A 17,573-nucleotide genomic window follows, 5' to 3' on the forward strand; every position below is an offset into this window, starting at 1 on the left:
GCTTCAGAGCCACATGCCACCTTGTGCTCACTGGACCCTCTCCCTGCCTTTGTATTTCATTTTGGACGATGAGAAGACGATGGCGAAGGTTGGACCACAGGCAGATGATGTGACAGGAGTTGTACACAATGGCTGCTGCTGGAGTACAGCTTAATGAAGGCTTCTGAAGTTATTTCTGACTAAATGGGGTGGAAGGGCTTACAAAGGAGAGAAATATTTCCTTTGCGTTCTGCTGTCCAACTACTGTGGAATGTACTGTGGCTGAGCAGAGGGTTTCCTACCAGCCCTTCTTTGGGAGAGGAGAGGTAACACTCCACAGAAAGTAAACATATTTCCTCTGCTTTAGAAGGAATATTGTATGCTACAAAATGACCTCCTTCCCATTACACAGTACTTAGGGGCTTGCATTAAAAAGTACTATCAGCTACCATGAGAACAGATGAATTCCAGACACTCAAATAAGCAATGGCATCCCTGATCTTTAATGATCTGCTTGCTCAAGTTTTGCTATTAGTTTCTGTAAAAAAAATTGAGACACACACTTGACTCAAAGTGATCTGTGTTGAAACCAGAAAATGGATCATTTACAAAAAGTCCAATGACCTCCTCCAACTGCTTATCCTCCTTGATCTGATTTATTCTTCTACAAGAGCGCCCAGTGGTAGGTACTTTCACGACCACAAGTATTCTTCATAAAACGACAATAAAGTGCACACAGTTGCAATGCCACCACTGACAGCCACTCTCACCCACGCACTCCAGTCAAGCTCACACAGGCCTGCTGCCTCCCCAGCGTCCCCTGTCCTGCAGCCTGTCGTTTCCCTGGGCACCAGCACCCTTATTCAGAGAGCACACCTGGTCTAGGAGCTCAGCTAAGTCCCATCAGCATCTTGGAAGTTGTGGGCTTCTCACTGCATCGACTGTCCTACACATGCAGCAAGGACACAATGTCCTTAACTGAAACGGCCTTTAACCATTGGGACTTCCCAGCAAAAGCTTCCTTTGTTTCTACTTTTCCAGCTGGGAAGGACAGGCTGGGGGAAGTTGGAAAGGAAACTTAACAATTAACAGTGTGAAAGCGATCTGGCTGTGTTGTTTTTTTTTTGTTTTGGTTTGGTTTGGTTTGATTTTTTTTACATAGTTTTCAGAAACTTGCTTTTAAAGGTAAGATGTTACAATTTCAAAAGCTGCATCTTGGCTGATTGATATCCAACATCCATTCGCTTCGAAAGTGATTTGATAATGAAGGCACAGGCTCACTTTTTTACTGGTAAAGGACAGCAAACACGGTCAATATGCATTACTGACACAGAAGCACAAGCGACGATAAAGCCAGTGTCAAAGATTCTCTTCTCTTTAGCTACAATCTGTTTGTCCATCTCCCTATTTTTTCACCTCAAGGAAAGAAAAAGTAATTAGAATGGAGTTAACTTCAAACACAGGTTTACCTACACAAACACGTTAGTGGAAACTGTTATACTCTGTTGCTGTACTTTCTGAGGGTCCCAGATGACAGTATTCGCCTCTTAAGATGCCAGCAAATGGAAAATCACTTTAGTAGTAGTAGCAGCTGACATGGTCCCTCCACTTTGCTACCAGTTTATGTCACATAAGAGAAACTAGCTTTACTTCTTCCTATTTCTTTGATTACTATTGCGTGGTATTACAATTTCAACTTCGTTAAAGGTGAACGAAAGGAAAAGTTCAACAAGTAACCTGCTTAAGATCCCACGCCATTCACTGAGCACTGAGTGTGGAGTTTAAAATGGTCAATCACTGGAACAAGTTCACTTTCGTTTGAGTGTTTGTTTTCAATTACATGCCAGGAAAAAGACTCTGAGTGTCTTCCACAGCAAATGACTTCAGGAAGTACTTTTAAGTATCTCACAAGATCCAGCTTGCACAACTTTTGTTGAAAGTGATGGCAGTTGTCACAGGGAAAGAGAAAACAAACAATGCACCAACAAAACAGAAACAAACCCCACAACATTTTGAATTATGCAAGTAGCAGCTAAAAAGCCCTTCTCCTTACCTCTAACTTCTCTATCTTCCCTAGTCTGAACAATAACTATCCCACCTGCTCCCCAGAAGGCTGTTCAGATGACACAGTAACTCATCTATAAAAGTATCTCAGCTGACTTTACGCAGGCAGTACTGCCAAGGACCAGGCTATGAAGGAATGCAGCAGGTGGTCAGTCACACAGCGTGCCACTTGACAACTCTACATGCCTAAAACCTCAAAAATGTGGAAATGCATCACCGTATCCAATATAACTCAAAGCTTTTTAAGTGTCGAATGGAGTTCTCCGATAGTGCTGCGTGCGCATTTAAAGAAGAAATGTATTCTTAAGTAGAAGATGCACTATACGTAACAGTAATTGCAGGGATTCCTGGCACGACTTGAAGGAGGTGAGATTTAGCTTCACTGTGATCCTCTGATAACTCATCCTTGCTGCGTCAACCATTAATTGCATGACATGGTTGGCAACTATGAGTACATCAATTGCCGATGTTGGAAATCTGGCTCAGGACACCAAAATGCATGTTTGGCATTAGATAAAAATACCTCTCCCACAATTGTTTTGAACAACTGACCTCCAACACACATCTGCAATCAAACAGTGGATAGATAATTCATTTCCATGCTATTACACTGAGGTATAACTACCAGAAACATTAAACTATCAGTATCAGCTGATATTTAATCCAGTTAATTCACTCTGCATAAGGGAAATTATTACAACACATCTAAAGTGATAGTTAAAGCTTACAGCTCAGAATTTTCCTTTTTTTTGCATTTGATTTCGTGTGTGTTTTATGTTTCATTTCCTTTATGTCAGCAGCTGCAATTCCCAGGTTAATGATTTCCAAGCAGATGTGACAGGAAGCCTGAGGACTTCTTTTTTTCCTGGGATTCTGCTTCTTGGCCTTGCGAAAGTCCCAATTCTTTCTCGATCTGCTCAAGCTCAGACTGGTCAAGCAGTTCAAAATCATCGGCTTCCTCCGTGTCTGTCTCCTCACTCAAGCTGGGCACCGTGCGTGAGGGAGCAGGCTGAGCAGACTGCAGCTGGTCTTTGATGGCAGCGGACACAGCGGCCGCGATGACATCCCCAGCAATCCCGCTCATTAGGTTAAAGGTTTGGTCACTGGTCAAAGGCAGGGAGAGCCCTGCGGTGGACGGTCTCTCTTTACTCTGCCTGGAAGAATGCTCCACCTTTAAAGACATGTGTTCTTTTTTTCTGTTTTGCTGGATGGGCACACCGATGCTCGAGTCATCGTCGTCGTTTGTTCCTGCACCATTTTCTAAAGAAGGGAATTCTGAGAGATCTCTCGTGAAAGCTTCTTCGTGATCACTAGGTCGGTCAAAATCTACCACGGGATTAACAGAGGGAAACTGTTAGCAAACAAGAAAAGCTTCCTCAGAAAAGCAGCCACATGTTAAAAATGCAATTGGTCAGTTTTCCTTTGAATACGTTTATAATTCCATATCTTAACACAGAGGAGCTTTATCTTACCTTTAAACCAAAATAAGAACCTAGTACTTCGTATCGCCTGATACTTCAAATCTGAATTCATGCTGCGTGAGGAAATCATTCCAATCCCATTAAACATGATTAAAATGTAAAGCAAACGGACAAAAAGGTAAACCAAGCACTTAGCTATATTGCATTTTCCATTTCAGTGAACCCACAACATTAGAATTTTCTACCTAAAGCCATATTGCAATATTTATGTGGAGACGATTTGGAAAACTGCTTGAGAACAACTCCTTTCAGTATTATTTGAAGAAAATACCTTTTTAAAGAGGTATCCAGCTGTAACCCATGCAAATCTCCACCACAGCCTTTTCCAAATACAGCAAACACCTGAAGTACTAGCAGTTGTCATGTGACAAGTCTTTTTCTTCACAACACATAAATTACAAATACATGCACATGAACATACAACAGATTTTTAATAAACTTTTAAAAAGTTTAATAAACTTTTAACAGCATGTATAAACAAAGATGTAAAAACAATGTAAAGACTTAATTCATAGTTTTTGCTATCGTGTCCAGTGCTTGTGCTAAAATAGGGAACAGAAAATGGAAACTACAGATGACAAGTATAGTTGGCACATTCAAGTGGATAAAAGGAGAATGCAAACAAATAAAAAATTACATTTTAATGACTGTTTTAATGGCATGTTTTTAGAAATGTGTAAAGCATACTGACTACAGTGCATGGCCTGTGGAATGCACCTGAATGAGGGAATACTCTGATCTAGTACTGGTAGGCAATATTTGATTGAGAAGGTAAAAAAGAATCAATTTGAACTTACTTTCTGTGAAAAAAAACAATGTGAGTTCTCATAAGGACTAAGGAAATGAATCCTAAAACATAGCTTTCTTCATTTCCTTTGGGAAGAACAGGCTGGAACGGCGAGGAGGAAGGGTTATGCTGTATGCAAAGTGGCACAAAATCCAGCTGGATGCCACTTAATAGTAGGGTCTCTGAATGATACTGCAGCCAACAGTGTTCAAAGTTTTTATTAATGACGTGGATGATGGGCTGGAGTGCACTCTCAGCAAGTTGATGGACAGAAAGAAGCTGCTCTGGGGCAGACACAATGAATACTCTGGAGGTGAGAAACCTCATCAGGCTGGAGAAATGAATGGGCTGAAAGGGAATGTTATGAAGTCCAGAACTGTGCAGTCTTGCAAGTGGGATGGAATAACCAGTGCAGCGGTACTAGCTGAGGGCAATGAGACAGAAAGCAGCTTTGAAGACATTCCGATTTACAACTCTATGATCATGTAGTGCAGTCTACTTACAACTTGAAATATTAACAAAATAATTTACATTATTAATTTGGCCCTTATAATGTGGATATGTAGTATCACCCCACTTGCCATTTTCAGTGAACTTAAAAGAGAGGTGCAAGATCAGCAAAGCAACAAATCCACACACAAGACTGCACCAAAATACCATCATTCTTGCTATTCTTTCAGGCTTAGTACTAACTGAATGCTGGTCTGTAATGAGTATAAACTTCAAGACCCAGACAAGACAAAGACAAGTGCTTGAGGATCCCTTCCTAGTCTTGGTCTTCATGTCTCCTTTAGGCTCAAGACTAAGTGTCTTTAATTGTCTGTTTAACCATACAAAGTATACACTTCTTTCCTGAATGAACTGATACTAACGTAAAATGTTCACTTCCTTAATAGGTCTGGCAGAAGAGATCTGGCACATCTTCAGATGCATCTGTTTTACTCACTGCTACTTATAGATCTAGATGCTTAGTGATGTACTTCATTATTTTCACGATTGAGACAGTTCTTATAGGAGGTGTATCCAAAATAAAATAAACATTGGAATGAAATTTAAATTCAGTACTGAAAAACAAATAGGCAAACAAAAGAAAACAAACCAAAAAGGCCAAACACTTCTGTTCTCAAATTCTCTAGTAGTTTTCAGGTAACTTACAAGATCGCACGTGGTTGATAAAACAGATAAAGCTGTTACATACCATCAGATGTGTCTGTCTGTGGAGAATACCCCTCAGATAAGTTAAAGGTCCCATTATCCGTCCAAGATACTTCTGATACATCTGTGTCAGACACTGACAGCTCTTTGGCAACAACTGCAGGACTAACCTACGTATAAATACAAAAATTCACACTACAGGAAGCCAATGTTTAGATACTGAAAAAGAAGTATCCTGCATATCGCAGTACTATGCATTGTCTCCTGTTTAAGTTTTAATGGTAGAAACATTAAAACGATGGTACAGAAGACTTAGAAATGAGCTACCCTTCTTAATTCATGACCGTATTCAGCTAAGCATAGGAAATTCCAATTACTCATTCTGAATGTAATATCTTACTGTAATGATATCAAAATAAGCTTGTAAATATAACATATGCATAAATATAAATAAATGCATAAACACAAATCAAAACAAGAACATTTTATTAACTGAAAAACAGCCAAATCTTAACTCACTATCCTTCAGAAATTCATCATGTTCAATTATGCCTGCTACATTTTTTTATTCTATTATATATATATATTTCAGAATATTAAAACTCCTTCAAGGTGATCACTGTTAAAGTCAGGCTCTACACATGACTGATCCAATATTGTGTATGAATTTCTAGAAATGTATCTTATTTTTTAACAACTGATGTTCTGATAATAATGGAAAAAATAGTCTGCCATACATATTAAGAGAAAGAGTGTTCTCATACATATTTGGAAATACGTTGCAGATAATATACTTATTTATACTACCATTACAAATGATCCAACAAATGATTAACCAAGTATATTACAAATTATACAGAATTTCTATGCATTTCCCTTCTATATTTTAATTTAAAAAAATTAGCTGCAAATTCTCTTTTGCAAATGTAAACAGTCCCCTTTGCTGTGAAATTCTGGTTTAATCATTCTACAGCCAAAAAAAAATACACACATTTATCTAGATAGTAGTCTGGATATTATCTATATAGATTAAAAAAAAAAAAGATAAGGCTGACTGAAGAAACGTCACCTTAGGACACAGGGCTGATATGTCTAATTCACTGTCATCTTCTGTGGGTTTTGTTTTTGCTGTTTCTGAAAGAAAAAAAAATATCCTACTCATGACAATGGACTTTCAGGTTCTGTGTGTGCTCTCTGCTACACAATTTAGGCAGTATAGCAAACTGCCACCTGTTGATATAGGTATCATTTATGTAATATGTTATGGAGGCGAGAAAAAAGGCTGGGTAAAAAGCTAGATATCTATCAAAATATACTGTGCAGCAGCCAAGGCAGGAGAGAGAATGCTGCTCTGAAATGCATTCAAACACATTCATTTACCTGTACTGTACTTCTTTCAGAAGCCTCTGTTGGTCACATTAACATAATGTGTCCTCTACAATATATATTTATCTTTTAAATTATGCTGCCAGTACAAGGTGCAGTTGCAACACACTGTTAAAATAGGCAGTGCATTTACTCCAGCACATTACATACTTATATCTGAAAACATACAATTTTCTGGATAACTTCTGCATGAAGTCTTCCTTCCTCCTCACCATCTTTCTTTTCTTTTTGCACCCAATTACTCTGCATTCATAATATTTATATGCAAATGCATAAAATGTATATGCAAATGTGCATACAAAGCATCCTCTGATGTCTGGCAGAATGTTGCTCCTAGCAGACAAACCGAAACACGATTTTCACTTAATTTCCTCTCTGTCTGAGAATAATCTGGCGAATATTTTAACATAATATAAGCCAGTATCACTGGAAAGCACAGTCATGTTACTGTTGGTTGACCGTTTTTGCAACTTGCTGCTTCTCCTCTTGTGCCAGTAGAAGGATGTGTGTACTCATGAGCTGAAGCCAAGTGGTGAAGCGAGGCAGGGAGATTGTCTGGGTTAAATAAAACTCCAGGATGAGAGACAGGAAAGAGTGACTCTAAACTGGCCCATTTTCCCAGCACTGGCTCATGAAATTTGTGAAACAGCAGCCTAACCTCTCTCTCTGACAGATCCACTTAAAGCTAGAACAAAGTGGAAGAATGCATGAAAGAAACAGTTCAATGCATTATTCCTTATTTCCAACAACTACTGCACTACCTGAGAGATTAACAAAAAATGCAGATGGTTCCTCTCACTGTGTTTAGGAACAGGAAAGTATACAATTGACTGCTCTAAGAAATACACACTTTAAAGCTACCTGCAAACAATTGCTACAGCTATGAATTTTAATGATCGTAACTGGTGCTTACAAAAAAGAAACTTAAGACAACCTCATTCACTTAATTCTTTTTTTCCTGAAATAGCTTTATTACTTAAAACATAAAGGTTTCTGAAGTTATAAGGATTTCAAGTGAGACTTTAAGCTGACTTCTTCCTGGTCTGACTAGAAACTTTGAATAATTTCCAGCTAATGGCCTACTACAATTCTTAAATGCTTACTGAGTATCTGGGGAAGAAAACACCTTTTTTTTTCTTGTTGCTGATGTGAGTAAAACAAGGCAGATACAGATGCTAGAACAGAGCTCAGTCTCTTACTGAAAATCCTGTGATGTACAGTTTTGTGTTCTTGAGTGATTTTCTCTCCTGGATGAGTTTGTCTTATCTAAATAGAAATAGATAGTTCATACCATTCATTCAACATCAAGTAGGTTTTTTTTTCTGAAAATCTACAAGCAGTACAGCCAATCACATATGAAAAGAACCATCAATCCTGCCTTGTTTCCTTCAATTAAATCTTTTCTTCTTTTTTTTTTTTTACTGTACCTAGATGTATGACACACATTAGTATTCGTTAAGCCAAGAAAGATAGCCAGGTTCAAATTAAGAAACATCTTCACAATTGACTTAACAGGACAAGCCAAACTGTTTTCAAGGCAAATAAGGTGGTCTCTGCATACAGAAATGCATTATTTGGGACTGCACTTACTCACCAGATCTCTCTTTTTTCTTCTGGTTGATGTATTCCACTATTCCAAAATCTAGTTTTGTCAGAACAGACTTAACTTTGTTGCACAATTTTTGTCCAAATTCATTGCACTTGAGGAAGGGACATAAAAAGGCACACAATACTGTGATAAAGGCAGAAAGAGAAAATGCATTGAAATATTGCTTTATAAAAAAGTTAATAAAGATTAAACAGTGCTCTGTATTATCAATTCTACATAATATAATTAATTTTGCATAAGATAGCCCACTTTGAAATGCCTGTGTCTGGCAAACCCTTAATAAATCCATTTTATGGGAGCCACTCTTACTCATCACAAAACAACACTATGGTATTCATACCAAGTGTCACCTTCTTAGTTCCAGTGAGGAACAATTTTTGATCACTGTAACATTTATCATCATCTTGATTTAGTCTGATTTTGACATCTCTATCTGAGACACATGGCTATGCAAAATCACATCAGAATCAAGAAGCTGAAAAAGCTTGTAAGCTGACTTCCAAAGAGCTAATGACATTTGTCAGAATTTACATATATACATGTGCATACATGCATGTACGTATAACAATAAATAAAAATACTCCCTATACAGAGACCAAATAATGAATAATCCTCATACAGAAACTGTGACTGAAAAAGAGACCATACTTACGCAAGACATAGGAGAGGACAACTCCAGGAATGTAACTTCCCAAGACAGTGAAAAATGTACATACACTGCAGACTAGTAGGCAAAACTGACAAAGACATGAAAATTGGCCATTACTATTTCTATTTTTATAAATATTTCTATCATTTTCCAAAGAAAAATTCTCCAGAATGTTGCACTTCAAATGAATCTAGGACGCAGCGGAAATATAGAGGTTTGGGCTTTTTTCTCTTCTTTCCTTTTAAATTAGAATATGTTTTAACAGTTCTTGTGCAAATAAGCATAACACAATGCATTTTTTGCTAATTAGAATATACTTCCTTTTCTATAATAATAATATGCTATTTTTATTTACAAGCTCAGTTAAAATGATGAGAAATTAATTTGCCTTCATTACACAACAACAGCTTAACACTCAATACACAAGAAACAAAACAAATCACTAGCTTCAATTTTACAATACATATCTCCAAAAAAGCAAGAAATCCTTCTATAAGTTGTATAGTTCTGTTGTATTATTTCATAGAAGCGTTTTGTTCTGATGCTTGCTGGTCACACTGACATCCCATACTGATCCATTGAATGTTTATAGTAAAAATTCATTCGCTTTAGAGTTGAATTGCAACAAAATTGGTCATTCAAAGAAATTCTGCACACAACATCTGTGCTAATCTGCTTATAACTAAACTGCAAAATAGTGATATGGCTCAGAGAATGAGGTCAGGAAAACAAAGAAAAAAATGCTGTCAAAATCAACTTTTCTAAGTCAGGACTAGATCCATCTTAAGGATATAGCTACTCTGTCATATTATTACGCAGCAGAATTATGGTACTGTGTATTCTGGTATTGTATTTCCTTACCTTACTTACTTCTTTTAAACACAACCCTATCATCCTAGTCAGAGAATTTTTTTTGTATTTTTGTAACTCATATACCTTTGAAATGTATTTGATCTTGGTGTTCACTGGTATTTTCAGTCTGAACTCCAAATATTCTTGTGTGCTACTACATGTTTCCAATTTGCTTGTTCTTAAGGGCATTCATGAAGAATTTTATAGTATATTTAATTGCAGTCAAAAGAGAAGAAATTAAATACCCTAATCTTCTCCTTCTACATATTTATGTTTAGCAATAAAAATGTAAAAGTGAAAAACGCCCAGAGAGGTTACGGATGCACCGTCCCTGGAGGCATTCAAGGCAAGGCTGGATGTGGCTCTGAACCCTGCCCACAGCAGGGGAGCTGAAACTAGATGATCTTTGAGGTCCTTTTCAACCCAGGCCATTCTATGGTTCCCTGAAATCTACGTTTTCCCAGTGATGTTGCCACTATATGCTACTACATTTATTTACTTTTCTTCTTTGAAGAAGAATGCTGCTTTACATTGGACTAGAACTACGTAACCATCCTCTTTCTGTCAGAAAAGAATAAACCTACTTGTATGGGAACTGTTGAATCAGGGCCTGAACCACCTCCCCTATGGAGTTCCAGGCAAGCCTCGACTGTCAGTGACAGGTGAGTCTTTCCTTGTTTACTGGTTGTCTTTATATCATCTGGATAAGCCATACAAAAATATACTGTCCACCTGCATTACTTTGTGTGGGTACTATTCTTTTGGGGTATTCACCCTAAACTTCTCTGGCTTGCCACTTCATGAACTGCGTTCTCCAGCTCAGTTTTTCCAGAAAAACAGCAACTACAGCTGTATAGAATAAAAATTATTACAATATGGAGAATTATTCCATACATACGGTACAGCCCTTTCTGCAAACTACAATTTTTTTAAATGGTGCAGTTATTGACTGATTGACTGACTGATCACTTTTTATAGATTTTATAAAATAGCAGTGCTTTATATCTCCCTTCCACAGAATGAATGGTGAGGTTCCAGCAGCTAACAGGGCAGGATTTTATTGCTAATGAACTTCACCATGGACACCTTTTCTCAGTGATCATCTGTCCACCTGTATGTTCTGCACACAGGTAGCACTTAGGAGACTAACTCATGATTGAATGCTCCATAATATGCATTTTCATTTTTTTTCTGTGTTTTTTCCTTTTTTTAAATCTCACCTTTGCACCCAACAGCATCAAATCATCGCTCCTTGGCAGTTCTTACCTTGCCAGGGTTTTGTTCCTTGAAGTGAGACATTTCTTGAAGAAATACAAATAAATTCATCAGTGCTTCTGAAAGGCACTGATTTATTCTGGGTCTGTAGTCTTGTCTGGAACTGATGACTTCCCAGCTGAGCAAAATGAACAGAAATATACAACAACTTTAGTTGTAGCTCATGTGAATACTGAAGCTGGCTGAAAATATGTGAAGCCTTACTGGCTTCCAAACTAACCATGCTGGAAATATACAGCCTTCGGCTATCTAATGGATTTATACATATTTTTTCTTTATATATTGTACAAGCTATAAGAGTTCATAAGAATTTTAACCTTTCTCAGTAGAAAGTTATTCAGTTGTTTGATTTTGCTTAGCCCCTCTACAGGACACACACTAACCTACTGCTGTGTCATACTTTATGAGCTATGATTTATGTTCATTCTTATTTGTCTTTTATTAAGTTTTGGAATATAAACTTGATAATATCCCTCACTTCTTGATATAAAGAAAGTTAAGGAGATTTCCAAGTATTTGAACACACACTTGTATGTTTGTGAGGCACTCTCAGAATGAATGCACATATACAACAGCACTGCTGTCCATAGTCTGCTGAGCCTCATGGCACAATTACTCTGGAGTTTTGTTCCCACCAATGACAGACTTACTGGTGTATACATACAATTACATTGTTGAGTTTTCGTTTATTTTAACACCTAACACTTCTCAGAAGGTACACAGATCCCTACCAAAATAGGCTTCTTTTTCCTCCAAAGTATTTCACAGATCCCTAGGAGTGAGTTCACAAATCTGCAGGAACCCACACAACCCTAAGGTTAAAAAAGAAAGTCTTAAAAATGTTGCCTCCTCGTGTTATTTTCATTTTCTGAGACTATACAGAAAAAGCTGTGAGGACACAGCTCTTATTAGTAAAAGCAATGAGGAGATAATGGTTGAAGGAAAATGGAGTGGAATTCAAGGAGTGATTTACTTCAAAGTTATATGTATAATTGCACTGGACTACAAGAGATATGCTGATGTTTCCTAAAAATATAGGCTTCCCCTTAGCAGGGCTGAAGTTATATGCTGCTACTTTCAGACAGTTTTGGTAGCAGGCAGGGTGCTATCCTGGCACTAAAGGGATGGTCAAGTGGCCTGAATGAGGCAGCAGCCTTGATCAGCAAATCATGAGACACATAGAATAATGCATCCCACATGGTTTAGTACATTGTGTTGTCAAATGTGAAGAAAGGCTCTAGATTATGCTATTCAGATCTCTGGTCACAGATTAATAACAAAGCCATTCACGTGCTTACGAAATATATGCTGAAATGTGCATTTCACTTTATTTTCCAGTTGGGGAAAAAAAAAACCCACTATATATTTCCAGTTGGATAACCCAAAGGATATACCATATGGTCTACAAACCGTGATAAAAGAAGAAACTGAACTCTGAATTCCAAACCCAGTGTTTCAGCAGTTCTTAAGCTCTCCTTGAAACTTGTAGCTAAGATTTCAGCCAAAATCTGGAAAACATTTCTGACATCCAATTTAGCAATGTACTTGAGCCTAACTCTACCTTTTCTTTAAAAAATGCACTCTCCTACATAATATATTAGGATATCAGATATATCCTATATCCTGGCTGCAGGCTTCTGCTGAATTGTACATTGTGGTCCAGCTGTTGCCTGCACTTAAATTGGTGAATTTTTACATACTTAGTTATAAGCCAGGAATAAACCTTCTTCCTGCTTGTGCATGACATCCATTTGTATTTTACAAGAGCATGTTACATATCTTATTTTCTGCTGCACTGAAGACTTCTCAATTATTCTGAACCAGCTCTGCAAACGTAAAGGAGATTAACCATCTTCTCCTATTTTCCAATACGTAGCATCAATATCTATGTACCAGCATTTTTCTACTAAAGCATTTCAGTCAAAAAAAATCTTTTTACACACATGGACAACCTCTGCCTCCATTTACTGCACAGCAGCTTCACCACAAGGTGGTGATACAGCAACATGGGTGGCAGGGTAAGGTTTGGAAACCATTTTACGCAGAACATAAATAGCATTGAAGGACAGGGAGTCCCATTCAAACTATTGGACGCATAGTGAAAGAAAGAACACAACTTTTAGAAGAACTAAAGTATTGGCCATGGTGTAAAACCAATCAAAGTTCAAAACGCAACTGCTGTCCTACTCCTGGCATCATTCTACTATTCATTACAGTATAGCATTTATTACTGTATTGCAGTAGTGTGATCACCTCTCATGTTACAGAATATTTGGAGAGAGAGCTCTTCCCCTTTAAGAAAAACCTAGTCATTTTAAATAGTGTATCTGAAGATCAGAGGATGAGAGTCTGATGTCTCATATGAGGTGAGTTCTCCAAGACTGAGAAAATACATTTGCCAGCTGCAAATGGACAGTGCATGCAGGTACTTGCCTCTGACAGAGGACATATAAATGCATTCAGTAACACAGGCAGAATGCAGCAGAAACACTACAGGAACAATTAGGAACATTGGTAACAAAGAACTTTGTGCTCTCAACACATCCACAGTACTGCTTTCAGTGTCCATCCTCTCCGATGGTTGGAGTCTTGAGAAAAGTACTATGCTAGAATTCTGTATTATGAGAATGATATTTTATAGGTAGGCTGTTCTCCTTACAGAAACACTGCTTCCAGCCTAACACAGCACTGATACGCACTTGAAGATTTGCCTGTTTATTCTAGAACTGAGCACTACTATTGTGACAGTTACAAAATCATTTCACAGACTTCGGTCTTTATTTAAAACTGTTGGCAATTAAAGTGGAACTTAACGGAAGAGATAAAACGGACACGACTGATGTCTGCTCTCAAAATAGAGCTTTGAAATACACAGGACAACTGTAGGCAGTTTACTAATGTCAAAAGTTAATTGCAAAAGCAGAAGAAAATATTTAAAAATGAAGGCATTAACTGCAATAACAATGCAGAGTATTTTCATATATGCTATAACCATCAATATAAAGAAAATATAGATCACTGTGGAGGAGACACTACAAGGCACTGAGACCAACAGTAACAACTGGAATACACAGTTAATGCAGGAAAATGTCGCATGTGAGGAAAGTTCTCTGGAGTTGCTTCTCTTGCTTGCTACCACTTCCCTCTTTTGCCAGACTGAGAAGAGGAATGTGAGCTGCAGTGCAGATACAATGCACTGCCAGATGCCTTGGGTCTGTGGTCAGCTGGTGGTGCACTGACGAAGAAGAAACCAAGCACAGGGAGAGGACTCTGCAGGTGAAGTTTGCCTCAGAGCATTACAAACCCACTGCTAAGTTTGATTCACAGAATATTTGTCATTTTCTTGCTGCATTAAGCTACAAGAAACCATGAGAAATCTTTGAGTGTTCTCCTGTGTCCGTGCTTCTTTATGTTAGGAGAAACACCAGGGGACTCTTTATAGGTCTTGTACTGATCTTGGACAACTAGAACTGTTTGAAGGTTAGTTTGCTGATCTTCAGTTCAACAGTCAGATGCACAGGATGCCTCTTTTTGCTCACATCTTCTATCAGTTGTCAGCCCCAGCAACATTTGACTCTGTGGTCCCTTGTTCCATGGGCCCACATGAATGGCAGTGCTCACCAGAGTGTATTTGTATGCATGCAAAGGTAAAGAGCTTTCTGAATGCTCTAGTAGAAACAGATAAAGGTTACACCTACATCAGAACAAAAGCTGACAGGCACTGAAGAATGCATACTCCAGATTAGCTTCTCAGTCATTGTGTTTAAAGACAAAAAGGAAAAAAAAGAGATCTGTAAAGTGCTGCAGATAATAAATGTGGAGCACATTACATCAATCAACCAAGAACATCAGAAGGTACTCCAGCATAACATTACTTACAGTACCTTAATAAATGACTTAAACGTGAATCCCTGTCTATTTTCCTGACAAAACAGGTTTTGGAACTCCGAGGTTCCGAAGTGTCTCTTTGAGGATGTAAGTAGACAGCTGTGCCGGAACAGCTTTACAGTTTTTGTGTGCCACCGTTTAGAAGGAGGAAGATTTTATACTCTCCTACCATATTTTTATATAAAGCACTATGTTCTATGCTTGAGCTATCAGGAAAATTGAAGACATTCAGAGAAAACCAATTACTCATATCCTTCTGACTAACTACTACATCATTTCTAAAATGGAGCAAATATATAAACTGTTTCCCAGTAGCTGCACAAAAACACATCCTCCCTGCCCAGATGCTTCAACCCATCACAGTCACAAACACTGGCCAGAAGAGTCAGTGGCATTACATTCTCTAAATATGACTGATGGTGTCATACTCTCAGTTTGTAGCTGGACATCTGTTCGAGCAAAGCCCCATCACATTTCTCTCAGAAAGGTCAGCAGCTCTCATGTTACTGGTTTCAAGATCTCTTCGTGATGTGCTGGATTTTTTTTAATTATGTGTACATGGTTTTGAATATATCCACATATACACACTACTCAGAACTGCAGTGGGCACAGAGCAGACCGTGATGTAGCAACTGAAGGATTGCACCTACATAAACAGAGAAGTCAGTAATTATAGTGCTTCCAAACCTGCTTGGTTTCCCTGCTGTAAACACACACACTTCAAACTCGGTGCAGACTTTGTAACTTAGAATCTGTTTGTCCGGGTGGAAGAGCTCAAAGTTAAATTACCAGAGAGATGTAAATAAAAATATAGGTAATATGGCTATAACTATAATGACGCAGTTACCCTTCTTTGAAACAAACATTTCATACCTGGCATATATCTGTGCCAAAAATGTATTTAAAAAAATTGTCTTCCATATTATTCAGGCACAGAGATAATGGATATTAAATGGTATTTAGATAATGTTTGTGAAAAATACTTACATGTGCCTCTCTGTCCCTGCAATTTAGATTTCAGGTGATCATATACTCAAAATTAAAAGAACCATCTTTCATTCTCCAAAATGTGACATAGTAGAAAAAGTGCAACTTACAAGTGTAACTAAGAACCAATGACAAAATCCTATCACTGAAGAGTGTGGTAGAAAATAATGCAGTATTGATGGGCTTTAGTGTACTACAATGTACCTAATCTGTGAATGCTATGTGCACTGCATGGAAAGACATAATAGCAAATACCACTGAAGTCACGGCATAGCGCCTTAGTGACCAACATGGCTACTTTAAAAGGAGCTTATGTAGAGTTGTGTTTTAACCTCTGCCACTTCTGGATCCTCCACAATAGTTAAGGATACTAAAATAATTATTTCTGTGTCATGTGGCTATGATGAAGTCAACAAAACGTGCTATTTAAATGAATCATTGGGACATCGTGTAAAATTCTACTTTCTTCAAAGAGATCCGTGGAAGTTATTTGTGTAATTGAAAGAATGAGGAATAGAGCAAGCATCTAGAAATACACTGCTTCTCACACTTCATTGAGAACATTCATCCTAAAACTTTTGGTTAAAAGGTCTGTATTTCTTAGAGGAATCTCTCCAGCTTGCTGATAGCTATATGCATTTTATTTCTCATCACTAATCAGTAAACATTGCAAAGGCTCAGTGTGATAATATGTCAAGTATATCCTTTAAGCAACCACATTCAACATCCTTTCACTACTGAGGATTAGGCACACTTGGAATCTTTAAAATGTGCAAAATGAAATTTTCATTAAAAAAAAAATCAGCTTTGAAGAGTAACTCCAACACTTCCCAATGCAAAACACTGTTAATTATCATCTCTCTTGTAGTTCAAATACACAATTTCTAAGACTTAGATTAATTCAACAGCATGGGACACTGATGCTCTAACTTTAAAACTGATCTGATTCTGAACATTCATTGGTGTTCCCTGACACCCCAAATTTGTGCTTCTTAGCAACAGCTGTTGTTGTTGTTATTATTATTATTATTATTATTATTATTATTATTATTATTATTATTATTATTATTATTATTATTATTATTATTTTGAAAGGAAGGTGTACCAGAAGTAGTTTTACAAAAGCCTTACTTGACAGCTTTCAGTAACAGCACGTCCCCTTTTATAGCTATTTTTGGTAATATTGCAGTACAGTAAGTATGTTTAAATGACCAGCATGTGATAAGCCAGGATGTGCTTTTCTCAGGGGCCTGCACAGCAGCCTGGTCAACACATGTGACTGTCAACAAAACAAAATATATGCAACCTTTCATCCCTGAGTCTATCAGCTTCCTGCACAGCGTGTTAAACTAAAGTCGTGACAGTATTTGTCCTCTTCAGCTCACGTGGGAACAACTTATCAGCACTGTGCTGCTAAGCCATACCGATCCCAGAAATATCTTTTCTTTTCCTCCATACTGC

General features: G+C 37.7%; 1 protein-coding gene across 2 annotated transcripts in view; it reads right to left on the bottom strand.

Moving 5' to 3' along the window:
- Positions 1–1,892: 1,892 nt before the first annotated feature.
- The window catches only part of RETREG1 (reticulophagy regulator 1), a 52,057-nt gene continuing 36,376 nt past the window's right edge, over positions 1,893–17,573 (bottom strand). For both annotated transcript variants that reach the window (XM_065752867.1, XM_065752868.1), the window contains 6 exons: positions 11,229–11,355; positions 9,114–9,198; positions 8,447–8,584; positions 6,536–6,600; positions 5,510–5,636; positions 1,893–3,369 (listed from right to left, as the gene is read on the bottom strand). In XM_065752867.1, the coding sequence (XP_065608939.1) occupies positions 2,858–3,369; positions 5,510–5,636; positions 6,536–6,600; positions 8,447–8,584; positions 9,114–9,198; positions 11,229–11,355 (1,054 nt within the window). In that variant the 3' untranslated portion in view covers positions 1,893–2,857. The remainder of the gene's footprint in view (positions 3,370–5,509; positions 5,637–6,535; positions 6,601–8,446; positions 8,585–9,113; positions 9,199–11,228; positions 11,356–17,573) is intronic.

This window comes from Cyrtonyx montezumae, unplaced genomic scaffold (assembly GCF_038088225.1).
Source record: "Cyrtonyx montezumae isolate F1298 unplaced genomic scaffold, pur_monq_1.0 scaffold_8, whole genome shotgun sequence".
Lineage (NCBI taxonomy): Eukaryota > Metazoa > Chordata > Aves > Galliformes > Odontophoridae > Cyrtonyx > Cyrtonyx montezumae.